The 26,253-nt window shown below is 43.9% G+C and overlaps 1 protein-coding gene across 4 annotated transcripts in view; it reads right to left on the bottom strand.

The window, feature by feature from the left end:
* Nucleotides 1–1,171: 1,171 nt before the first annotated feature.
* The window catches only part of CLCN5 (chloride voltage-gated channel 5), a 155,686-nt gene continuing 130,604 nt past the window's right edge, over nt 1,172–26,253 (bottom strand). For 3 of the 4 annotated variants that reach the window (XM_004755112.3, XM_004755115.3, XM_004755116.3), the window contains 10 exons: nt 25,632–25,731; nt 22,062–22,249; nt 18,638–18,760; nt 17,561–17,767; nt 14,632–14,712; nt 13,648–14,190; nt 11,626–11,812; nt 9,827–10,225; nt 9,450–9,666; nt 1,172–8,192 (listed from right to left, as the gene is read on the bottom strand). In XM_004755112.3, coding sequence (XP_004755169.1) covers nt 8,102–8,192; nt 9,450–9,666; nt 9,827–10,225; nt 11,626–11,812; nt 13,648–14,190; nt 14,632–14,712; nt 17,561–17,767; nt 18,638–18,760; nt 22,062–22,249; nt 25,632–25,731 — 2,136 coding nt within the window. In that variant the 3' untranslated portion in view covers nt 1,172–8,101. The remainder of the gene's footprint in view (nt 8,193–9,449; nt 9,667–9,826; nt 10,226–11,625; nt 11,813–13,647; nt 14,191–14,631; nt 14,713–17,560; nt 17,768–18,637; nt 18,761–22,061; nt 22,250–25,631; nt 25,732–26,253) is intronic. The other variant, XM_045068420.1, reaches the window with a different exon arrangement.

The raw sequence follows: 26,253 nt of genomic DNA on the forward strand, positions 1-26,253 counted from the left end.
GTCAATATTTTAATGATTGCACTGACATCTGGTGGTCATTTCCAGGTGTTTCTCTGGGCCTCTTTGGTACTAGGTGATGGATTCATCTGTATGTCATACTCCATCAAAGCCACTTTTATCTGAGCCCCACAGTGATCAGACATGACACTCTAATTCCCAGTAAGTTGTTGATTGGCAGGAACGCCTAGATGTATTGCTTTTTTTCTCAAGGGGTATTTAGATTAGAGGCAGGGATGGTAATAGTGTGGAAGGGATCCCGTAAAATGAGAAATAACATCAGAAACTCAAATTTCTTTGTGGAATTTCAGGCTTATGAGGGAGTTATCTTTATATAGAGGTGTCCTTCCTAAGATGATACCAAGTAGGCCAACGGCCTTCAAGTTCTTGGTAGCAGCAAGGCAATGCCATTGTAAATGCGAAAGGATACCCACTGGAGAAACTCTGCAACAAAAAGTTGGAAACACGGTAAACTGCCTTCTTCGGAGTCTGGCTAACAGAAAGGGGAGGGACGAGTCACATGCAGGAAAAGGTATTACTGAATCCGAAGTCTGGCTTTCCTTTGTTTACCATGTTCCATGGAAGTGTGAAAAGGAAATGTCTGCATATTCGACCACCTCCCCAAAGAGTCCCCCTCCTTGGTCACTTCAGAGGGTTTTTCACAGGAGATATTTTAATCTCAAGACACCATGAAGAGGGTGCTTGCTACTAACCTTCCTTTCCACCAGAGGCCCATTTCAATCACCCACCCCGCTCCTAGGCAAGAGGCCCGTCAAAGCCCATCATCTGACACCATTAAGAGCTCAAAAAGAGAGAGAAAAATAAAATCCAGCTCCCAGTTAATCCTCATGTCATCAAGAAAGTATCACCAACCTATGAGATGGGAATGTTTAAGGAGGCAGAAGGAACGAGGTATCTGGAGTCTTGGAAGAGCAAGCTGCCCCTCGTTTGTCTCCTTATGATAAAAAGGTATTACTTAACCCATACTTGTAAAAATAATTAAGCACCTAATAAATCATTTTTAAGAAGCGAGCCTCCCAGTAGGTGTTTGCAGGTCCCTTTTATACCATCCTCCCTCAATCCTCCCCTCCCCCCCACCCTGCCGCCACGCTGCTATGATCAGGGATCAGTAGTTAGAAACCTTGGGGGTTTCAAGCACACACCAGACACCAGGTAGGATAAGGCTGTGCTTTATTACATGCATAATTACAAATCTGTGCTAGGTGAAAATGTATAAAGCAATGGCGACCCGGGTTTATGCCACACAGAGAAAGGGCTGGATGAGCCCCTTAACCCTTCTGCCAGTGTCCATTCCATTGCCTTTAACGTGATTGTTTCCATCTCTTACAGTTTGCATAGCACTTACTTGTCAAAGTACTTTCCATTCATTGTCTCGGTTTATCCTCACAACAACCCTGTGAGGTAGGTAGGGCAATTAACGCTATCCCCATTTTGCCGATGGGAACACTGAGGCACAGAGCGGTTAAGATCTCAAGGCTAGTTAGTAGAAGCATAGGGAATAGAAACCAGGTCTCCTAACTCCCCAGCCCATGTCTTCCTTTTTAGACTATGTTGCTATGCATGACTAGGAAGCGAAATGAAGCAAGCAGTAAGCCACAGCTTTGGTACAGGCTGTGCCTATGAACGGGGACCAACCCCTCTACAAGCTAGAACAAAGCTAAGAAAGCGTGACGTAAGGCTTGGCAGTACTCGAATAAATAATCGCTCAGAACAGCTCGGCACCAAGCTCCCTATGCAACTCGGGCTGTATGAGCTTTGGCTGATGCTAGCTTCTGTACATGCCTGGCTGCTGCTGCTGTCTGTGCGTTAGCTTCAGAGGGACCTTTACCAACGCTGAGGACCTAAAATGTCGAGTCAGACGGGTTTTCTTTGGCTACTGTGGTAGGGAGCCGGCCTTACAAATGAGCGTATTATGGAGAATTCAGAGAGGGGCCCATGGGCTGGAAACCGGCTTTTCTGATCCTCCTGGCCTCACCGGCTCACCCAGTGGGTAGCAATTCTCCCGGAGCCAGGGGTGAATTAGAGAGGTAAGAGCGGGAGGCTGGCCTTGGTCAAACAGAGAAGAGTCACCGTAGCAACATCAATGTCATCCTTAGGTGACATGACCAGGGTGCTATCTGGCAGGCCCAACTCCTTTCTGGCCTGTACCGGGTTAGCAGCATAGCTCCAAAAGACAGTTTAAGAGAACAAAATACTACACACGTCGGATTTTTAAATCTAGAATGAAATCACTTCTTAACCATTACATAGTCCCAAAGGACCAAGTATATAATAAAAATGTACATATTTATTTAAAAGCTGAGTACTGAAAAGGCAGGGCAAAGGGCGAGAAGGGAGGGAGGAAGGGGCCACAGTAAAACAGAGAAGGGAAAATGAGCACTCTTGAAGGACCGTGTGTTCTGAGGTCATACCCAATGTGACCAGACTGATCATTCCCACCCTGATGAAACCATCTCAGGCCACCCCCTTGTCCCCATGTTGCCAGATGGCATTTCACTCACCAAATCCTAGGCCGTCTCTGACTTTCAACAGATTTGGACTAGTAGAAAATCAGGTTTAGCAATGAATTCTTCATATGTCCGCCTTGAGACGCTAAAACCCTTAATGCTCTCAAGAAACAGCCCTGGCTTTGGCCCCGACAGTAGAGCAGAACCCCATGTGGTCCAGCAGCTCAGAAGTGTCCTCCATTCTCTGTCCTGAGAATGACGCCGTCCCTTCCCCAAGGTCCACATTCAAAACAACATGCTTGTTAACAACTGAGAAAAAAATGAATCAGGGATAGGGAGAGGGGTAACCGAGGGAAAAAAAGAGGGGGGAGGAAGAGGAAAGAGAAAGAGAGGCAGAGATCGCTTTTTCTAAACCCTCCTATTTTTACACCATCGTATGCTGTTTCTGCTTTTAAAGAGGCCAAACTTTAAGCAAGGCATTCATTTAGTGAGTGCACACAGAGGCTGAAGACCCTTTGGCAGGAACTGAGAGGTAGGAATTTATGACTGTGGGACTGGGCAGGGGGACCTGCGGGGTCCCATCCAAGAAACACAAACTCTGCACATCACAGACTTTCTTTCTTGGGTGAGTTGGCAAAATCGGACTACACAGTGGAAAAATCAATTCTGTTCCCTACATCGCTTCAAAACTTTGCCCGGATCCAGATGTTCAGAAGTGAGACCGTGGCCAGCAAACATTTGTGGAGTAACGTGAAGTTGCTAAGACCTACTATTCCAAGAACTTCTCTCCTCGGAGTGAACGACCAAAACTGAGGCAGAGCAAAGGGTCGCCCGGGGACCACTACATTAATTTCCCTGCAAGTTTACACGGCTCCCTGAGCTCTGATCCGAGAAGCCCTCTCTGTTTTTCTTTTTAATACACAAGAAATACATTCTCGGGAGGCTACAATATAGATTTTTTTTAAATGTCTTGCTATCAAAATTTAATACAGTCTACCTAAAGCTTCTCATTTAGGCAATGGCATGTTGTCACCGGCCCCCTTCCTGAGCAGATGTCTGGTCTCAGGTTAGCCCTCCCCATCCAAGCAGACTGCCTCCAGCAAAACATGGCTCAGAGCCTCTCCTCTACTTGCAAAGCCTGGTCTCTGAAAGACTACTTGACTTGTTCTCTACCCAGGCACATGAACAAACAGTTTATAAAGGCCCGATTGTATGGCTTGGGGTGTAGGACGGCCTTCCTACCACCATCTTGCAAGAACTCATATACTTTTTTACTAGGGGTTTTCCACTGCTGCATCTTCCAATTCTCTCTCCAGAGGGAGTCCAGGCAAACCCAGAGGCGGTTAAAAAAAAAAAAAAATCAAGGTTTTAGGACACTTAAGTTCAGGCCACATATTTAGACTTTTTTTTTTTTTTTAAAAGAACTGAATATCCTACTTCCCATTTCCTTTCTAAAGCTCTAGTTTTTCTCAGGGTTTTCAAGAGCTCAATACTCTGTGTACTACCCTGAAAAAAGGTCCTCCTGCCTTCCCTGAATTTATTGGTGGCGATGTGGACGGACAGTCCTCAGCAAGCACTTTGGCAATATAAAACACACTGGTTATTTCAGATTCTCAATATTGTCTTCACTATCATCATTAAAAACTCAGACTTCAAAAATTGCACTCCTCATAATTAAAATAAAAAGATACTGCGGGATAAACAAGTTCACCATCCTCCTCATCACCTCACAAAACAAACCAAGATAGAGACCGACCCGGGACAGGCAATGCAAATACTTAAAACGTATAATATGCTCGATTACTCTGCATGATGGGACTCTGCTGCATGACAAGTTTTTATATTTGCTCCCCCCACACCTGAATGAGCTCCTAACATCATGGTTAAGGGGCGCCTGGGTGGCTCAGTCGGTTAAGCTCTGACTCTTGATTTCAGCTCAGGTAAAGATCTCGGGGTTGTAAGGGGTTTTGAGATTGAGCCCTGCGTTGGGCTCAAGGCTAGGCATGGGGCCTGCTTAAGATTCTCTTTCTCTCTCCCCCTCTCCACCTTTAAAGAAAAAGATCATGGGTAAGAATTACTTCACAGTCTTAAACCACACTAAATCCCCATTACTTTATCTTTCTCACATTCCAATGGAAATGGAGACTTGCTACAGAAATTTCTGTTGTGCTCTGCTCTTCCGGTAAGGGCTTCAGATTCAGCCTCTAATGCCAAAACTGAGCTGCTGTGCTGTTCAATCAGCAAATTAATCGTCTGTTCTGCCAGCTGGCAAATCCAAAGTGTCATCAATGTCAGATTATCCACCAGAGGATATCAATTCTGTGGATTATACCACCTCTATTCCACAGCTGGCCCAAGCCAGAAGGAAGCTGGGGCCAGAAAAGAGGAGAGTGTCTGAACAAACATCCGAATAGAAATGACCTTGAAAGTGGCCATTAGTTTGCATTTTCGGTCCCTTGCTTCCCCCTTCCAGTGGTCTAACCATGCATTAACGGTTTGGGCCTCTGTAATTCCTTACGCTGAATATCTGACTCTACAAAGTATAGCAGCTAGACTTCTACAAACCTACCAACCCCCATTCTTTTCATGACTGAAAAGAATCTTTCAGATCTTTCTCCTCGGAAAATCCTCTCCCCTGAAGCACTTACTGGCATTCCTTTGTAGAGCCTTCCCTTGTGTTGGGCAATTTTCTTTTCTTTACGCCCAAACACACTCGTCTCAATTCAAATTAATTTTTAAATCACAGATCATCTAGTCTTTTGCCATTGAGGTATGTGGCCACTTGAGGCTACAGAGAGGCCTCCCTCCCTGTATCAGCTTTGTTTGTTGGTAAAGTCGGTCCAACTGCTGACTTTGCAATGGCAGAAAGCATTTTCCTTTGCCTGAAGACAAGAAACCCTTGAGTGTGAGGTGCAGAGCTAACAGTCTAGCAGAGAGCTCTAGCCACAATTAGCCAACCTTTGAGCCAAACCATAGGACTGGACATATAATGAATACCGTACACTATAGCTACTTCTAGCCTATGTGTTACAAGGATTCCTGAGAAGCTGAGGTTAATGAATGAGATTTATCAGGAGTGAGGTATCAAAAGGATATTATTCTCTGGAGGGCCAATCGGTGCTTAGCATCTAGAAAGTATACCTATACCTTGGCACAGTGTTATCTGATTTCTCGAATTAATTCTCTGAAGTAGCACCTTAACACTGGCTCATCTGTCTGAAATCAAAAACAGACCCTAGAAGAAACACAAAGGCAAACTCAGACGCCCTCCATAGCACTGCTGCACTATGAAATGCGACCAAACCTTTGTCTCATCAAATACCAGAAATACTAATGCTTCCTGTTTTGCAAACTTCAGCTGGACAGCTAATAAGAAAAGATAGGTAGTGAACCAGAAATATACAGATAAGAATGACTTCTGCACAATACACAGGGGCGGTTTAGCCCACGGCCTCATCTCAGATGAGGAAATCAGTGGCATGAAAGGGACAGAAGACATAAAGGGACTAAGTCATGACTATAACAGAAGATAACCTAAAGAGTTTTTTTCTCTTTCTCTAAAATGTTAGCATGCTATACTTTAAAAAAAAGAAGAAACGAAGCAAAACTCTGGTGAGTGCCTTGACAGCTGAAAGATAAAAATCAATACAAGCCTTAGCTACCCAGGTCTGGGCAATAAAAGAATTTCAGATTTTGGAAAGAACTAGGGGTTAAAAAAAAAAATCCTAGATTCAGGGTTCAGCAACTTTTAAAATGAGGAACCCTGAGGTGTTGGGGAAGGGGAGGTGGAGGGAAGGGGAGGCTGCGCTGAGTGACTGCTGGTTCTAGGCTGGAAGGATGGTGCACAGTGCAGGGACGGACCTGCAGAACAGGAAAGGCTGAACTCACAGCCCTGGCAGTTGAGTTCCGCTACTGCGGGCCCTGGGCATCGGCACAGAGAGGGAAGGAGGCATGGTGGCAGCAAATGCGCTAGAGAGCAAAGCAGGCGGCTGTTCGCTACCTCGGGTCCCCATGCCAGAAGGTTGCTGAGCCCCAGTTTACAATTTAACTATCCCTGGGAGTTCTTCCTTGAGAGAGGAATGATTAACCAGGCATGGCGCCCAATCCCAAAGAGAGGACTGGGGACTGAGGAGTGGGAGGAGAAAAGAATGGAGGGGAACACAGGGTTGGTAGCGGGGGCAGCTGCACATGGGGAAAACAACAGAAAATGAAACAGGGCGTCGGTCGGAATGATGGCGATGATGGTGGCTCTGTGATTCCACCAGGTGTCCCTACAGTGTGATGTTTTCTACTGCAATAAAGGTGGTAGAAAATTGAGACAGGCACCTTTGCAATTGGATAAACAAGCACCTTTGGTGTCACCAGGCCTTGTCCACACCCCTGGGTCTTAGGATAGCTCTGCGTTTTACTTAGAATTCTAAGGAGCCTCAAGGGAGTCGCAGCTGCCTATCCTAATTCCAATGCCTCAAATAGATTTGAATGTACCCCAAGCCTAAATTCATGTTCACAGGGACAACACTGGCCTGTGTTATGCACTTAACACTGGGAGGAGGCATGAGCCCCCAGCTATTTTAGTACTGGTGGTCTTCACAAAGGAATGCATGAGTATGCAGATTCAGCTCAGGATCTTCCCTGGTTTATCAGCACGCAGTCTCGAAGTGATTCCCTTTACTATTCTTACATATTCCAGAAGCCTAAAGCACCATCACTCATGGAAGCGGCATCTGGCTAAGAGAATGAGTCAGGACCTCACAAGAAAATGTGAAATTCCTAGTCATTGATTTTGCTTAGAACTTTACTAATCATTCATTCCAAGGAAGCCGAAGAAATCATTCCTTGCTACTAACAAATTCATGACGAAGTCCTTGTCTACTGGCTAACAGATACCATCTGGAAAATTACCCTTTTTGCAGACAAGGAGAAAGTTCCATGACTTATCTTTGTGCACTTCAAAAGAGTACCAGGAACAAGCAAGCTATAAAAGTCAACCTCTCTAAATTCGTTTAGAGAAGGTTAACCAAAGCAGCATTGTCTTATAATCAGATATTAAAATTAACATACACATACACACACACAAACTAATAATGCTAAGTATTGTAACAGGAACAAGATAACATTTGAACTGAATTTTCACAGTCTGGAAAACACCATTACTATTTTCCTTCTGGCTTTCCTTTCTCTGGTTGGAAAAGCAAAGCCCCTTAGCTTACACTTCATCTTCCACCAACGACAGAGTCCAAAAAAAGTGACTTTTTCATGAGTTTCCTGCAGGCTATAGGTCAGGACGGTTGGAATTTTTCTTGCATAGTTTTCAGTGATTGCATATTGGCTAACAATTATGTTTTAAATTTTAAAAAAATTAAAAAGAATGAAACCAGAGCAATCTCGTTGACTCTTTCATAAAATCTTCCTAATGCAATATCACAGATGCCTAACTGTATTTTCTCCTAAAGAGAAGATTAAATTCCAGAGATTATGTAGTGCAACTGGTTAACTTAGAGGAAAGGGACAACACACACTAATAATATAACTTCACCCTCCAAATACGGGAAATGTGTTTTGGGTACCCAGTTAACAAAATACATCCATGGTCTGCAATGTCCTTCCTGTTTTATATCCAGCACAACCCTGTGATTCTAGTTGAAGAGAATGGAGTCAGGATCTTGGTTCGCCATCTGTGCTATATGCTTTAACACATCCTTTTTGGTAATGATTCCGAGCAACCGCCTGCAAGACAAAACGAGACAACAAAACAAAAATAAATCAGGGGTTAACATTCTCTGAGGGGACACCCTTCCACCCCAGTCCTTTGCAACTCTGTCTTCAACACCGTCCGGGCTTACAGCATGAGGCACTCACAGGACTAGGTTACATGCACCTGGCCAATGGGACTGCACTTGGGTCCCCAGACAGGCTGCCAGCATTTCTACTTCCGGTCTCACATCCTGCTATCTCTTGTGGCTTAAATATTCCCTACATATCTGAATCTTCTCATTTGCTACCCGGTTCACACGCTCCTCTTCCAGAATGCCTCCCTGATCTGCAGGATGGCAATGCCTGTGTCCTCCTGGCAGCAACAGCCTGACCTACACTCTTGTCCCATCTGCTGTCATGTGATACGGGTTCATGTGTTCTCAGATTCCCTAGGACATCGCACACTCCTTGAGCGGGGAGAAGGGCCTTTTTTGTGCCTCCTCGGCATCTAGCAGAATACCTTCTTGCATGAAATAGGGGATTCAGTAAGTGTTGAATGAATCAGTTAGGGAAAATCCCCCTGCTGATTCAAATCCTGCAAGACATCTGTTACAACATTTAGAAATCATACAGAGTGAAATTCTTATATAATTGCTGGATTAACATAGCATGCTTAGAAAAATCAATCCACCCTCCTCCACCACCTCCCTTGTTTTCCAATAAAAATAGCAGGGCTTCCTTTATTGCATGACAAATGTCCCAGGGGGGAGGGGACTGAAAAAAAAGTTTTTTTTAATTAACTAAAAATAAGGAAATGTCCCAGAAAGACTGAGCCTTGGTCTTGAGAGTCAGAAGACTTGTGTTTAAAGCCTACCTCTCTACTGTATATTAACAGGGGGCCCTTGTGCAGATCTTCAAACCTCACAGAAACTTGCTTCTCTCATCTTCAAATAAGAAAAATAAAGGTACTCAAAGGACCAATACTATATATACATATACTACCTAATACCATCATAACTTCAGTGCTGTCTGTTCAAAAGGACATAGCTGTTTCCTTTGCGGGGAAGGGACTACATTATTTATAATGTGCATCTCTCAAAAACACTTTTTCCCCCAAACCCCTTTTCCATTCATGACGATGATAAAAGAAACACATCCATCTTCATCGCGGAGCTTCAGGAGGGCCTGTAAGTGCTACTGAGGGTCAAATGAATTGGGTTCTTCTCTCTTTCTCTCTCTACAGTCTCCTTCCTCCCACAATCCAATGTGCCTCCCCCAGGCTGCTCTCACCCGTTGTGCGTAACCAGGCACTGCCGCAGTCCCAGCTTGCGGAAGATGTCCACGACAATCTCCATGGGGGTGAGGTCGGTCACAGTGAAGGGGCTGAGATCCAGGATGTTCCGGAGTTTCAGGGTGGGCGGGGTATAGGGCGGCATGGGAGGAGAATGCTCGGTGAAATAAATGATGGACGTGCTCACAACCCCATCCTGTTTCTTCCGTGCATTTTCTATTTGAGAAGTAGGGGGGACAAAAGTTGAAAATGGAGGTGCTCCTTCTATCTTGATGGCCCCTAATTCATCCCATCCTCCCTCTGTCTCCCCACCCTTTGTGCATGTATTTATTTATTTCCACTATGGATCTCATGATCCTCTTTCTGAAATCCTTACCAATTGAAATAATGAGATCCCTTCGGAGAACAAAACCCACAAGTCTTTGGGACTCCCGGGACACCACCACTGGGAAGCCACTGTAAGTGGTTTCACTGATGATAGTCTCTACATCTTCCACAGTCATACTGTCCTGAGTAAGGACAGTCAATAAAGGATCATTTCTCCGGGGTTTCATCACATCCATTGCCAGGGTCTTATGGGCAAACTCTTCTTTGGCTTCAAGAAAGGGGTAACCGTTGAGACGAATGTGGGCATCATAGATGCCTTCCCGCCCAAGAGCGTCTGCCACCCACTTGCTTGTCATGGCTGCAGCCATCAGAGGCACAATGTACTCCAAGCCCCCAGTTAGTTCAAACATTATGACAACGAGAGAAACGGTCATCCGCGTCACCCCACCTGCAAAGAAACAGACATGGGCCACTGAAAACAGGAACAGTTCATTCATGCCAGGTAAGGGCCTGTGACAGACCCCCATCCAGGGACAGCTTACTTGCCAGAAACACTGCTAAAAAGAGGTCTCCCCTGTTAAATGCAACTGCATTAAAGCAAGTTTATAATGGACATGAGTTACATTTCTCAAAATAGTATCTACGAACATCCTAGAAGCCTTCTACATTTTTCTCCTTTTGTTTCTTATTCGTGCACTGCTTTCTCCCCCCTAATTATAAAGGTCACTGCAAAAGATATCCACAATTTGTGTAACAGTACTGAGAGGAGAGGTTCTCTGGAACATACAGGCTCTTGTGGAAAAGTCAGAAAACACTTTTTAAAAGTCAATAGAAGACGGGGCACCTGGATGGCTCAGTCGGTTAAGCATCTGCCTTTGATTCAGGTCATGATCCCAGGGTCCTGGAATCGAGCCCTCAGTTGGACTCCCTGATCAGCAGGGAGCCTGCTTCTCCCTCTGCCTTTCCCCCCACCCGGCTTGTGCTCTCCCTCTCACTGTCTCAAAATAAATACGTAAAATCTTAAAAAAAAAAAGTAAGTCTATAAAAGTCATTATCCATAAGCTCACTCCCTAAAATAAGCAGAGTAAAAATTCTGAATGACTTCTGTAAGTTTTTCATGATGTAAAAATACACGTTTTTATGTAAGTGAGCTCATATTACACATTTAACTTCCCACCATGCCGCCCCCCACTTTATGTCAGGAACATCTTGTGTATTAACAAAAATTTATTTAATATTAAAAATATTAAATATTAGGATCACATTTAATAGCTACATAGTAAAGATTTTATTTACTTATTTATTTGACGGAGAGAGAAATCATAAGTAGGCAGAGAGGTAGGAAGACAGATGGGGAAGTAGGCTCCCCGCTGAGCAGAGAGCCTGACGTGGGGCTCGATCCCAGGACCCTGAGATCATGATCTGAGCTGAAGGCAGAAGCTTAACCCACTGAGCCACCCAGGCGCCCCTAACAGACACATAGTATAATATTACCCAGTTATATAGACCATAATCCACTTAACCAGTCCCTTTCTGTGCATATTTAAGTTGATTCCAACTTCTTGCTATCACAGATAATCCTGCAATGAACATTCTTGGGCAGAATATCCTTCTCCAAGTTTCTGATCATTTCCTTAGTATGATGAAATTTGAGAGTAAAATTGCTCCTCAAAGGGAGGAAAATAAGCTATATGATAAAGAATACTTCCTTAAAGCACTTGAAAAATTGGCAAACCCAATAGGAAATGGTCATTAAGAAAATCTGCAGTGAACCGTGTTTCAGATCATGCTTCTTTATTACATCACCTGGGTGTCAACTTCTTCAAGGTCAATGCAGACACTACTCACCTAAGCAGGCTGCAGCCCCAACCATCGCATAAAGGCCAGGGGTGATACAATCTGCTCCCTGACTACACCAGCTATTGAAGATGGCCCAGTCGTGGTGGTAATAAGCCAGCTGCTCCATTCCCACTCCCAAAAGTCGACCCGCTATAGCACCAACAGCCATGCTGGGGATAAACAGGCCAGAAGGTATCTGCAAAGAGAAAGCAACAGGTGCTTAGGGAGGAATGATGCACTCACCCCTGGCATGCGTTAAGGGCTAGAGGACTGACCCTCTGCGAAGCGAACAGGCCAATGACAATTTAACTATGCACTATGCTAGCAAGTGGCCATAAAGACATGTGTAACGCTACAGGGGCTAGAGGTTCTCTTGGACGTGCAGGCAAGTACGACTGCAAAGAAGCTTACCCTGATTTAGGGGTCCATCTGGCAAGAGCCTGAACTCTCCAGACCAACATAGAACTGGAGGGCAGAAATTAAGCCTTTCCCAAAGAAAAAGGAAAATAGATGGAATTTCTCACATATGCAGACATTTTCCCCATTCTGAATTCTCAGCAACAAAAATTCCCCTCTACTGACCATCTACCACGTTCTATGCTGGATACTCAACTGACAGGATTCCCCCAGTTCTGGACAGCCACCCCTGGGAGACAGGCATCATGATTACCCAATCACAAAGAACTCAAGGTTCAGGGCGGTGAAGCAACTCACCCAAGGTCAAGTTACAGTAAATACCAGTGCCAGGGATGAAACACAATCGGTGTTCCTAACCACTCCCATGTACTGAATCTTAACCCACTAGTCACATTAAAAGGATTGTATACAAGGTCACATTTTATTTTGTAATAGTATAAAGAAAGATGAAATGCTTACATTTTTTAATGCAGAAGTAACTGTGGTTGTGTGAGTATCCAAACAAAACAAAACAACCCCACCACCACTACCACCAAAAGACCCTCTCAGCTGTCTCCCCCTCTATTTCCCTGACTCTTAGGATATCTACAGTGAATTCTCAATGTTCTGTGTGAAGGGAGAGAAATGATGACAAGGACAAAATGAAACAGCAGATTATTTTTAAATAGCCTGTGTTCAATTGTGAAATACATTTGAATCTGGATGGGTTGGATGGTCTGAACATTATCACTTTAAATCAAAGAATAAAGCCATGACAGGGAAAAACAAATCCCTCAAGCAGCACTGTAAAACTTTCCGGAGTGTATATTCAGAGACTATAATACTGCCTAAACTGAGCTGCGACATCTTCTCTCCCAGTTTGAACTTCCGTTTCCCTAGAGAAGAGAGAGAACTGACTTGGTAGTTGGGTGCCAGAGGCAAGACAAACAAATAACCTAGGGAGGAGAAAGAAAATACCTTAACAAATGTTCCTTTCTGATTTCTTCTGAAACATGGCAATGATAACAGATACTGGAAATAAAAGATGCTGGCCTGATGTCTGCTTTTGACAGTTGCAATATTAACTTGGGATCACCTGTGAAGTTCCTGATCCTTGGGCATTGATAACAACGGTAAAGAAAACATTGAGCGCCACTGGGCCGAACCATGGGACGCTGCCATTTTAGTGGTCAAAACAGTTGAATAACGGCTACCTCGTTTGATTCAATTTGATGTTTTGCTCTGTTGGCAAACTCTAAAGCCCCCCTATGAGGACCACAGATGTGGTGGTCAGATATTGCTTTAATACAATAGGCATGTGAACAAATATCTCACCATTCCTTTTCTAGGGGCAAAATCTGTTTTCCAGCAGAAAGGAAAAAAAAAACCTTTCTTCTTAAATCTCATCACTGAGGTCTGCATGAGGCCTAAAAGTCAGCTTGGATGATGTTAGGTAGAGGTGCTACTGTCTAGGAAGCTGAGGACATGTTGGCGGGAGCCTTCTGAGGTGGGGGGATAATGCTGCATGAAGCCGGAAGTGCCACATGAGCTTTGAAGATTGTATGATGTCTTGGCTTTGCCCCCCAAACCCATAGCCACACATCTACCCACTGAGTAGCGAAAAAATCTCCTCACCTTCATGCCAAAGGTGAATATAGTGATGACAATTTTCAGTATGAGTGTCAAGGCCAGCTGCCACATGGCACTGTAGACTCCCACACCAGCCGGTCTGTCGGGCAGCTCACCCCCCTTGCTTGTGTTGAAACGGTTCTCATAATCACAGAGCTTGGAGGAGTCCAGAAGTCCACAGTCATTGAATAGCTCAGAAATAAGCTCACTTGTGCTCATGCGGGTGTATTCATTGGGGAAAGCCAGGATGGCAGTGATGGCTGTTACAACGAGTACCTCTACAACAGGGTACTTCCCCAGCTGAGTGGTCTTACGCTTCCGACACCAGGCAATGTTGGTGCGGATAAACAAAGCTCCCCACAGACCACCAAATATGCCCAGCAGAATGAAGGGCACAAGCTCAAAGAGATGCCAGGGGGTGTGAAACTCCACATAAAATAGAACCAGGCGGCTGTTGCCAAAGGGATTGATGGAACGTAGGGTAAATGCTGCCACCAAGGCAGCAAAGAACGAGCGCCACAGTGTTTTGAGGGGGAAATAGTAGCTGACCTAGAAGAAAGAGGGTGAGAAAGCAAACGTAAAACAGGATGCAGAAACAGTTTCAGGTATGGGGTGTCTGGGTGGCTCAGTTAGTTGGTCATCTGCCTTCAGTTCAGGTCCCTGGATCGAGTCCCGTATCAGGCTCCCTGCTCAGTGGGGAGTCTGCTTCTCCCTCTGACCCTCCCCACTGTCATGCTCTCTCTCTGTCTCTCTGTCTCAAATAAATAATAAAATCTTAAAAAAAAAAAAAGAACAGTTTCAGGTGAACAGTTAGTGCTGTAGGAAGGAGAGCTGAGGACAAGAGAACTACCCAGAGAGTTCTGGTTACACAATAAATGGTAACACGTGAGCTGGGCGGAGCACCTCCAGTCTAAATGTCCCACAGACACGGGCCAGAATTCCTGACATGAAAGCAACACACACATTCTACAGACAGAAAAAAGTAGTTACCTCTTCTAGGCTGAATAACACTCCACCGATAGGCGCCCCAAAGGCTACAGATACGCCTGCTGCTGCTGCTGCCGACAAGACCTACAATCCAAAACTCAGAATTAGTCTTGGAATAATGACACCTTTCTACTGACAATCACATTTTAAAAAGGGAACGTTAGTGTTTAGAAAACATTTTTAAAAAACCAACTATACATGCTCCATATCCAATGGATCAAAAATGAAGTTTAATTCATATTTACTTATTCAGAGAGCAAACGCTGCGGGCTACATTTCAAACACAAGGGTCTAATGCTTGAACAGGTAGAGGGTCTTTCCTCTATAATGAATCCAGGCATGGACTTTATTCCGAATCATTCCCCTCACACCCGGTACTCTTGATTCATTAACTGATTTTGAGTCTGTAGGCTTATTAACCACCTAAATGAAGTATTTTCAGTAACATATTTACATAGTGCTTTCTTTATTAAGGAATGCTTTTCTAAGTAAGATTTTAGAGATGGCTGTAATGATATAAAACCAAAGTAACAACTGGCTCACAGCCATTCAGGAGCTGCAAATCTTCATACAATAGGCAGTTGGGGTTTCCTACTCAGTGCCCTACTCCATCCCCAGTGACCAGTGGAAACAGAAATAGGGAGCAAACTGAAGCAATGAGAAGCAAGGGGATAGATTTTGAAAAGAAGACCTAAGTGTATTTCACTGAGGCCAGGAAAAGGGCTAGGTGGGAGAGGAAGAGGAAGGGGAAGAAGCTGTCAGAGGGAAATAAGGAAGGAGAGAAAGAGAGCAAGTGATACTTAGCTCTACCTCAGTACATAGACACACTCATGCGCATGGAAAATGTGTAACCAACACACCAGAATTAATGGAAGGATAAAGTCCTTTCACTGGATTCTGGTTGCCATGGAGTGATAAGTGATTTGTGTTAGTATGGAAACTTTTAGAAAAAAGTTTAATAAAAATTAAGAGTTTCTGCAGAATAAAATGGTTCTTGGCAAAATAAACGGGCAGCTTTCCCTGGGAATGCAGGAAGGCGCAGGAAAATGAAGGGAAGGAAGGAGTGAGGTCTTTGGGGCTAGCCCAGTAGGACTTCAAAATTCATGCCTATATACTGTCTTTCATCCGAAAAGGATGAGGACAGTCAAATAGGAGGATTTCAATGACTTTTCAGGATGAATTATGAGGAAAAAAAAAAAAAAAGAAACATGATGGCTAGTTTGCTACAAGTTTTTGCTGACAGAGTAGAGTCTGTCCATGCCCTTCCTTCTCAAATCTGTAATCTCCACCATCTGCCCACTTTGACAAGGCCCTGGGACACAAAAGGGTTGCTGCCGATGGTGAGGAGGACAGGAAAAAATAACTAGAAAGTCTAAATAAACAATAGGAAGTGAACTCAAGATGCAAATATTCATGAGTCTAGTTAGAGAAATACATGCCATCTATACAGAGAAACAGCCCAGAACTCCCCTCTCATTTTACAAGGAACTGTGAGCAAAAATGCCAATTTTATGGCATGAAAGTAACCGGCCATCTATAGTTTCAAAGTCACTCCAACCCATGCAAAATCAGCAAGAATCAATGCTCTCCTCCTGCCAGCTCAAATGGATTTCACCTCTTCCGGCTTCTGTTGTCCATTACTCCCATCTAACAACCTTACCGGTTTCACACTGCCGTTATGCCCCGCTACCATCTGACGGTAGCTAAACAATCGACACAGATTTCCCTCTCCCTTTCCTGCTAGCCTTCCTCTCCTGCCAGGAACTTCCCCCCTTGAACTATCTAAATGTATTCCATATTTGAAATTTCAGCATCTCTGAGTTTCCTTCTGGGCCTTATGGTTTGTTTTGCTTCGTTTTGTTTTCCGAATAAATCACTAGGTTGCAATTTTGTGAAAAATCCATTATAATAAAATGACGTTGGCCTTGACCCATTTCATATGTGATTTCTGTGTAATTCAAAGAAAATAGAGCAAGAAACTTTATTTCCTTAAATCCTTAATTATAGCAGGATAAAAGTAACCAATGATGTGGAACATTTCTAAAATCTGTTCTTCCTCCGCAAAACGATATACATTAAGAACTGCATGAACATGAGAACAGCTATGGAGACGCTGTGGCAGGACTAATTTAGCCAGATGGAGGCAGAAGGCAGAGAGAGAGATCCTATACACGGAGAAACTCATTTAGCATGGCATTAGGTAGAAATAAAAGATGGAAAAGCTGGTATCTGAAAATATGCAGGGCTTATATTCTTTCACAGGAAAAAAATGACTTCTTTTAAAAAAAAATCTCTTATTTTTGTAACTTATTCTGTAATAAAACAGCACAACTTGTGTAGAGTTATATGTATTAGAAGTTCTTTCTTAAAGTCCTTACTTCTCCCTCACTACCACCTCACTTTCCCACTCACCACCGTGAGCAGGGAAATGTCACCACCAGTGGACGTTTTCAACAGTTTGGAGTAAAACTACTTTCCAGACGTTTTCCTTCTAGGTACACATATACATACTTTAAAAAAAAACAGTACTTGAATTATTTTATACATGTGTTATTCCACAACTGGCTTCTGAAATTTAATGATCTTCTGTAGCCATCAATCCACATCAACATACATAAGGCTATCTTTTTTAAGGACTGCCTAGTATTCTACAGTATGGCCAGAATATCGTTTATTTGATCGGTCCCGTTGATGGACATTGTTGACTATTTGGTTTTACCATGATATCCACAAATGCTGCACCGACTAGCCCCACACACATACCTTGGTTCCCACACACGCTTGGGGTGTCTGTAGGATAAATTCCTAGAAGTGGAACAATTGGGTCACAGGGTATTTGTACTGATATTGGTAGAGTCCCTAAATCCTCATCCCTAAGATCAGACCACTTATGCTCACCAAAAAAAAGACAATTCAGGCCATCTGTTATTACCTCTCTGCGCTTGGCTTCATTCTTCCTATATTTGTTGAAACAATGGCACAGGATGTTCCCACAGCAGCAAGCCACGTGCACTAGGGGGCCCTCTTTGCCCAGGCTCAAGCCAGATGACACGGCCAGCACCAATGTGATGGTTTTGATAATCAGGGTCCACTTACCCAAATAGCCCCTAATAATAAAACCGCTCAAGATAGTTTTTATCTGCAGGTCAAACACAGAGAGATTAAATATAGACTAGGCAAGTAAACAAGGCTGGGAAGTAATAATCTGGACCTCATTATGGAAACTGCACCTTTCAAATGAGTGACATATAAATGTTTGACCTACATGACCCCAATTTGGGAGGGAGCCTGGGAGTCCAAGAAAGCAAGAACTGTTCTTTAAGCTTTCAAGTTCCTTTCCCCCACCCCCCCAGCCATGTGCTAGCTGGGCGAGAGAGTACTGCAAGCATGAGAGTGTGTGTATTTGGAGAAGGGGAGGCAGAGTGGGAGGGTGTTTTCCTTACTTACATCCTTACAGGCCAGTAGAGCCTTGATTCTCTGCCAAAGAAATTTGTAACTATGACTTGGTCAGAAAACAGAGAGGGGGCAAGGTCATGTGGGTAACCTCAAATCTCAGTGGTTTTGGTCACTGTCAAGCAATCTAAGCCAAAAGTAGTCAGGAACAGGACTTCAGCCACCCCCGCCCCCCACCTTCCAGCCCTAGTCATACTATAGGAAATGTAGCAAAATCGTTTTATTTCTCCTGCTCAAACAAAGTTGAAAATGCCAGTACTTTTTCAGGCCAGAAACGTGGGGTCCACCCTTGATCTCCTTGGGTAGGAAGCAGAGAGTGGCTTTCAAGAGGCCTGATTCCCCAGGAACCCGCAAAGAGGCTAGAAACCCACCCCCTTTCGTGTCCAGGTGGCCCAGGCTGGGAGACTTGAGGGAAGACCTAGAGAGACTCCAGATTTCCTCAGGGTCTGATCCTGTTTCAGATTCGAATTGCAGGATACGCTGGAATACCTATTAAAGGCTCTTAACCAGGAAGGATTCACTACTGTTAACCGTTTATAAACCGTTTGAGACTCACCTCAGGAATTCCGGAGCCACAGGCATAAGGTGCAAACACTTTGACAAGAGACACGGCGAGGAAGGCAAATAAGAGAGCCCAGAGGACATACATGAAATAATTGACTATGTAGGCAAAGGCTCCCTAGAACAGGGGAAAAAAGGGAAGAAGCTTGTTTTAGCCCAGGCTGCCTCAGTGAGGCACGGAACACTGCTGACGAAAAGGGTTTCGGGAGAGGGGCTCGGGAGGAAAAAGACCGGTATCACATCGCTCAAAACGCTCCTTCCAAGATGGGCAGCAAAGCAACCCCTGAAACACTGTCAGCCCACTTGGAACCGAAAATGCGAGGCTTTGCTCCCTCCCAAGGAAACTGACGCCAGCTGCTGAGGATCGACAAGGAGGAGGAACAGACAGAACCCTAAGCAAACTCCGGTTCAACAGAGCTTTAAGCTTTCAAGTTCCTTTCCCCCGCCCCCCTCTGGGGGGGTTTGAGGGTCAAGTAGGTCTCATTTTATGTCAATTTTATTAAGAATCTTGACAGCTCTGTTATTGGCTACACATTTGAAGTGAAGACCAGCTCTACCTACCTTGGTGTCAGATTCTCACGGGAGGTTATAGTGTCGAAAATTCCTGAGCGGTTTCTTTAAAATACAGTTAATTAAGTTCTGCAGAGAACCACCACATCTTTGAGAGAATTCTGCTATCACAGACTCAGCAACAAGTAGATGTGAGCAGAAAGTTTCAGGCTCTGACCATAAAACAAAACCACCGAGATGCCAGCTCTCCCAAAAAATAAAACAGCAAGCCCTCTTTTTAAAATGGAGTGAATATACTTTCGAGACTGTCCTTCTATGCTAATGAATTCTGCCAGAAAATAAATCTAATTTTGACCAGTAATAAGGAGTCACCAACATAAAGGGCTGGCAAACAGTTACATCTTCCCCACCCCCCAACCCACCGGCCAAAAAAAGCTATTTTGAACATCAGGAGATCATGCTTACTGATAAAAACTGTAGAAGTTGAAACTCACTCAAATTACATGAAACACAAAACTCACTGTACTTCTGACTTCTTAAAACATAAAACATTATTAAAATAATTCACTGACCTAGACAAGGAGAGCCAAACTGCTCAGGGTTGTTTTTTTTTTTTTTTCTTCTCCTAAGTTATAGCTTTGACACAAGTTTTCCATTATTTTAGTCCCTCAGAGGAATAGATAATTGCTCTCTTGGCCTTTCAAATGTAGCTAGGGAGGAAGAACACTTTCCAAAGGGGGGAAACAAAGAGGGAGGGGGAGTGAAAAGGCAAGTAGCTAGAAGTGGCTAGGGGCACAAACCTGAAGGCTAAGTTCTTGGCGGGAGAACTCTTAGAATCTAGAAGACTCTCTCCAGGCAAGGATTTCATTCATTAAAAAAAAGGATGACCTGGGACGCCTGGGTGGCTCAGTTGGTTAAGCAGCTGCCTTCGGCTCAGGTCATGATCCCAGCATCCTGGGATGGAGTCCCACATCGGGCTCCTTGCTTAGCGGGGAGCCTGTTTCTCCCTCTGCCTCTGCCTGCCACTCTGTCTGCCTGTGCTCGCTCTCTCCCCCTCTCTCTCTCTGATAAATAAATTTAAAAAACATCTTTTAAAAAAAAAAAAAAGGATGACCAGAGAAATACGTCACTTGAGCAAATCTCAAGCTCCCGCTTGAGAGCTACAGTTGGACTACTTAAACACACACACACACACACACACACACACACACACGGGGTAGCACAGTGGAGCCTTGCCGGAATGAACAACAGTTCTAGACCTTGACTGTAGTGGTGATAACACAAATCTACACATGCAGTAAAATTGCAGAGAACTACATACACATATACAAAGGTATACATACACACACATCTATGCACGTAAAATTGGTGAAATAAAATCTGTGTAAATAAAATTGGTGAAATAAAATCATATCCTTGTCTTGCTACTTATTCTCTAGTGAGAGAAGATGTCACCACTGGGGGACACCTGGGTGAAGGGTATGGGAGACCTCCCTTGTTTTGCAACTTTTTGTGAATCTATAATTACTTCAAAAATAAAAGAATAAAAAAGGCAAGGGAATCTCCCTCCCTCTCTCTCTCTCTCTCTCTCTCTCACACACACACACACACGTTCACCCTGAACTCCAGTGCTTCTCAAAGTTTTCTACCCAAGTACTCCTAATCTAGGAGAGAGGGTAGGGGGTAGGTTATGCAGGAGCAGAGCTGAAACAGAGATTGTGTTATCTTAATAAACATGGGAATTGTGCATCTCTTTGTAATTCAGTGTAATTCTAGAAAAAAATATTTTAAAAAAACCCTGATTTTCTGAGATGGCACACAGCATTTATCCTGCGGTTTCAGCCACCCATTGGCATCCAACCTTAGCCCAGTTTGAGAAGAAGAATAGATCTAAACCCTCTCACACATATGGTATGTATCCAACCCTTTTACTGACCTCTTCCCCCGAGCCAATGCATACAGTCATTTATGTACATAAAGACTCTTACTTCTGACTTTATTATTTTCCCATCCTTCTTTTCCCTCGACTGTGTGTGTGTATGTGTGGGTGCATGTGCACCTGCACATCCACATGCCCCATTTCAAATCATCTGTGGACCAAAGTAGGGATAAAAATGCATTTTAAATGTATAAATATATATCCTAGCCTAGTCTCAGTCACTTCACCAACAAGGTAAATGAGGAGTGAGCTGAGATGGCACCTGTTTCGGGTGGTAGAAGCCAGAAAGGAATTGGGAATTGAGAGCGGTTATATTCTGTCTTGTGTGTTTTTGTTTTAGTAGGAGAGACCTAACAAATAGCCCAAGTGGTAATAGAAAGGGAAGGAACTGAAAAACAATGTTACTTTTACAGTGAAAAATATCTGCTGGGAGACAAGAACAAATGAAAATATTGATTTAATCTCCAAAGAAGACTACAGGCAATTCTACTCCTGCGTTTCTGTTTTTTTCCTATGGAATGTATTCTAATTTTTTTTTTTGTAATGTTCTAACGCAATGCTCAGGGGAAAATTACTTTTGGAGTGTATATAACAGACACATTTTTAACCCACTCTGTTTTTGTTAGAAATTATAGCATCCCTGTTGGCTGGCTCTGACATCTTTACCAAAATTATTAGAGAAGGGCAGATTCAATCACACTGCATACTAACAGCTAAGGAGAAACACCAGGACTGTTTATGAGAAGCAAAAACATTAAGTTACTATGTAAAGCATCAAAGGATTCCACGTGGCAGAAGTGAGGGAAATAGGGCCGCACTTACTCCACAGAGAAAGGAAGCTGGAGCGGGTTCCCCTTTCCATGAAGAGGAAAATAGGGGCGCATTCCACAAGTGCCATGAGTACAGTATAAGAAATTCAGTCAGTGTAAGAATAACGGTCAGTGGCTCGGGAATCTTCACAACACTGTACCTCATCCGTGCTGATGATAAGCTGGGACCAGCTGTTCCACTCCGGGCATTTGTCTCTGTCTTCGAAGGTGACATGGTCGGAGTTCCAGCAACAGTGCTCATGGTTAAACCAGAATCCTTCTGTGCATATGCCTTCTTTCAAGTCTGTCATCCAATGAGCAGAAATGTCTATCAAGCCAGCTAAGGAACCTGATTTGAGGTGAGGGAAGGGGAGGTCAAAGTTATTAAGAGAAAATGAGGGAAAAGGTGACAAAATAATGGACAAGCCATAAACCTTCTGGCTCCCCCTGCAACCTCTTTCTGATGTTCTGTCGGCTTGATTTCCACCTATCACCTCCAAGAGATTTTGCCTGTCATTAAACACCTATTCAAGAGGGGGTAAAAAAAGGGAAAAAAATACCACAAAGCATTGTCTGCACTGAATACTGTGTCTGTAGAATTTCTACATAGGGAGAGCTTGGGGGAGGGCAAAGTGGTTGGGAGGGAGCAAGGGCTGAGTGGATTTGCCTTTTAGCTGATTTACAGGGCCAAGATTCTGCTTTGCCTCACAACTGATGGATCCTGAAACCCGAAGACAGTCAAGCTTATTAAAGATCATTTTATTCTCACTATTTATTTAAGACTGAGAAAATGTGAACTGCCTTCCTTGAAGACTCTTACGTGATCTTTGTTGAGGCTAGGGTAAGGGAGCTGACGAAGACCATGGAGAGGAGAGCTCAACCTTGTTAGTAATCCTGCTCCGTGGACAAGGGAACCTGAGCCAGGGCAGGAAGGCATTCGAGGCTGAGAGAAGCAAATTTGAAAGAGCACAGACCGTGACGCACGTGGCAAGTGACATGAAGCTATAGACATGTCGAAGCCTCCCGAGCCTTGGACGTGACCATCCAGAAGTTTTCTTAGTGAAACAGGAGCAAACTATATTATGTGCAGAACAGCCACCAAAGGCAATTCTGAGAAAATGAATAGTGAATGGGGAATTATTTGCTCTGGCTAATAGACTGGTAGGGTTAAGATCATTACAGTACTTTTGATTCTGGCCTTCTCATCATTTCTGTCATCCAGATGAAGAAACTCTGGCATAAAGAAGTTAAATGGTCTAGAATCATGCTTTAGGGAAATAGCAACGACATCATAAAATTCACAGCCCCTGAATTCCCAGACTGTTCCTACATTCAGACACACTGCTTCTTGTTGCTCTGCGATGCCTCAAAACAAAATGCCCTGTGTGTACGAGGGAAAAGAAAAACATTCACTGGCCACCTAGTGACAAGAAATACATTAAAAAGTTGAGGATATTACGCCTACATTCCAACAGGCTGGAGGCCATGCCGTGTGTGTGGTGTGTGTGTGTGTGTGTGTGTGTGTGTTTGGGTAGGTGCTAAAAGTGTTAACAGAGGTTATTTACATACTTGAATAACCTACTCAAATCTAACACCTTGTTTGGCGCCTCTTGACCACGCCCATCTTCTCCGCCTTCTCTTAACTGCACAGATTGCCCAGACTCAGAAAATTCACATGCGTTACAGAGTTTGGCTTGTTCTCTGGCTGTTTCACATGAGCCTGTCCTTACTCGATCTAACACCAGTACCCTCAATCCTATCCTCCCTCTTCCTGCTATTTCTCCTTTCCTAGTGAGCCCCTTCCGCGGTTACAAATTTTACCAGGTTTCCCTTCCTACAGAACAAAATGCTTTCCCCTGTTCTCATTACCATCCTAGATTCTGGCCCTTCTTGCCTTCCAATGGGCATCGAATAGCTCCGAAATCTCTACAATGGTTGCTTCGCCTTGAAATCTGACCCCTAGTATTTATGAGATAGTTTTCTAAGGTCACTGCTATCCTACTAACTGCTCAGCTATATAACCTTTTCTCAGCCCTCTTCCCTTCAGCCTCTTTGCAATACCTACCTATTGCATTACAGAACACTCGGTCCATCATCAGTCAGCTCTAAACTGGCCAGAAGGGGGTAGCATTAACACCCCAGACCACGGTTGGCAAACTATGGCCCAGGGGTCAAATGCGCCTTCATGCTTGTAAATGAAGTTTTGCTTGGTCTCAGCCACACTCATTTCTTTACCTATTGTCTATGGCTACTTTCGTACTACAGGGACCATCCAGTCCTTTACCAAAAAACACTGCTGACGCCTTCCCTAGGTAATCTTTGAAAACCCAGTTATGGCTGAGCCTTTCTTCATGTGTAGCAATTGTCTTGTGCTCTGTGGCTCGTAATCTTCACTAGGGAACAGCAGCAAGAGCGCCCTTAACAACTGTGGGCCCCGTGCTGAGCACTACGCATGCTACATCTCATCTACCTACTACTCTGTGCTCACAGCAAATGTGGACTACAGGTACTCTTGCTAGCCCCGTTTTACAGATCAGTAAACCAGAGCTGCCAACGGTTAAGAAACTTGCCAAAAGTCACAAAACTAGTAAGCGGCGGAGCTGGGATTCAAGTCCTGCGAAGTAGAGCCCGTGCTAGTAAGTCTTTTTATCCCATCTACCTCCAGGTTTCCCACCTAACTTCTCTTTCAGCTCAGTATTCCATCTTTTAATACCATAAGGATACAATCCTTAGCATCTATCCCAGGCATTCTTGCCTTTCTGCTTCCTCCGTGGGAGGGGAAGCCTGCGTGGGAGCTTGCTTTAAAGCTGTGTGGGCTTATTAGCAAGTGCACTATTCCTAGTTAGACTGTGCATTATTTGGCGTGGCTTGGGAGGTTGACGGAGATGACAGGAAAAGGAAGGGACATCAGGGTCATCCCACTTGTTGGCCAGCATGAAAGAATGACATTATAAGTTTCTTGAGGGTATGGGCCCTATCTTCTTTGATGTTCTTTACCACCAAATAAGAGAGCAGATGTTTAAGAAATAGCTACAAAAAGCTTCCAGGAAGTTCTCTATCTCCTCCTAGGAACGCCATATAGTAGCACTGGGTATGATACATAAACAATGAATCTTGGAACACTGAAAAAACAAAATAAAGAATAAAAAGAAACCATATGTAGTATGTGTTTTAAAAAAAAAAAAGAAAAAGAAAAACGGATTGTCTCAAGACACCTGGGAGCCTCAGTCGGTTAAGCATCTACTTTAGCTTGGGTCATGATCCCTGGGTCCTGGGATCGAGCCCCAACGTGGGGCTCCATACTCAGTGGGGAGTCTGCCTCTCCCTCTGCCCTTCCCCTGTTCATGCTCTCTCTCTCCATCTCAAAGAAATAAAATCTTCAACAACAACAACAACAAAAAAACCTTGATTGTCTCTATTAGAAGAACTCTTCCTCAAGACAATCACTGAAAGGCAGTGCTAATAGCGCCTTAAAATGGATATAATACTTTATAGCGTATAAATGCATTTAGATACATTTCCTCGTTTAACTGCATTTCTTTAAGGAAGGGGAAGCAACTATTAGTATCCCTTTACAGATGGGAACACTGAGCTTCCTCGAGGTCCACCAGCAATTTATTTCATGTGGGAAAACAGTAAAAAACTGCACGCAACTCAGTTCATGATTTGGGGAAGGGCACACCACAAAATTTTGGGAGATTTTTTAAGAAAATAAACATAGTTTACCATACCTGATAAGAGCCCAATAAGTAGCATCAACAACCAGCCAGAAAAAGCATCACTCACACTGTGAATTAAGGCCCATGTCGACTCTTTGCTTTTATTGGTAATCTAGGGAGGAATGAGGGAAAAAAAATTGGCACACTCTGCACACATACTTGCTTTCTCACCTTTAAAGTACAGTAAAGAAACACAAAGACAAATCTGTTCGTTAGGCATAGAGACCAATGGTGGAGTTACTTCTCAGATAATTCTGGGTTGAACTGACCTCTTCAGGAACTTGGGAGTTTTACCAAGCCTGTCTTACTGAACCCTACCTTTCTCTGCAGTATGGCAATGGCTCCGCGTACCTTTGTCAGGGATTCCCCATTCAGCTGCTAATTCTCTATCACCTCAATTTGTTTTGCTTTTTGCAGTGGTCTCTGTCTGCCCTAGACATCTGATATTCTAAGGATGGTCTCTTGACTCACGGCCAAAAGGTTGATTGTTTTTCCAATCCACAAACATGGGCTCATTCCACAAACATGGGCTTATTTGAGTGGTGAAAGTACAGTGTGAGATTTCCTATTGGTGGGCTACTTCAGGTCAGGCAAGTTCCAAGACTTGCTCCCCACACTGATCACAGATACTAAA

The sequence above is a fragment of the Mustela putorius genome, unplaced genomic scaffold (genome assembly GCF_011764305.1).
Source record: "Mustela putorius furo isolate JIRA1106 unplaced genomic scaffold, ASM1176430v1.1 tig00003903_pilon_pilon_pilon, whole genome shotgun sequence".
In the NCBI taxonomy this organism is placed as follows: domain Eukaryota; kingdom Metazoa; phylum Chordata; class Mammalia; order Carnivora; family Mustelidae; genus Mustela; species Mustela putorius.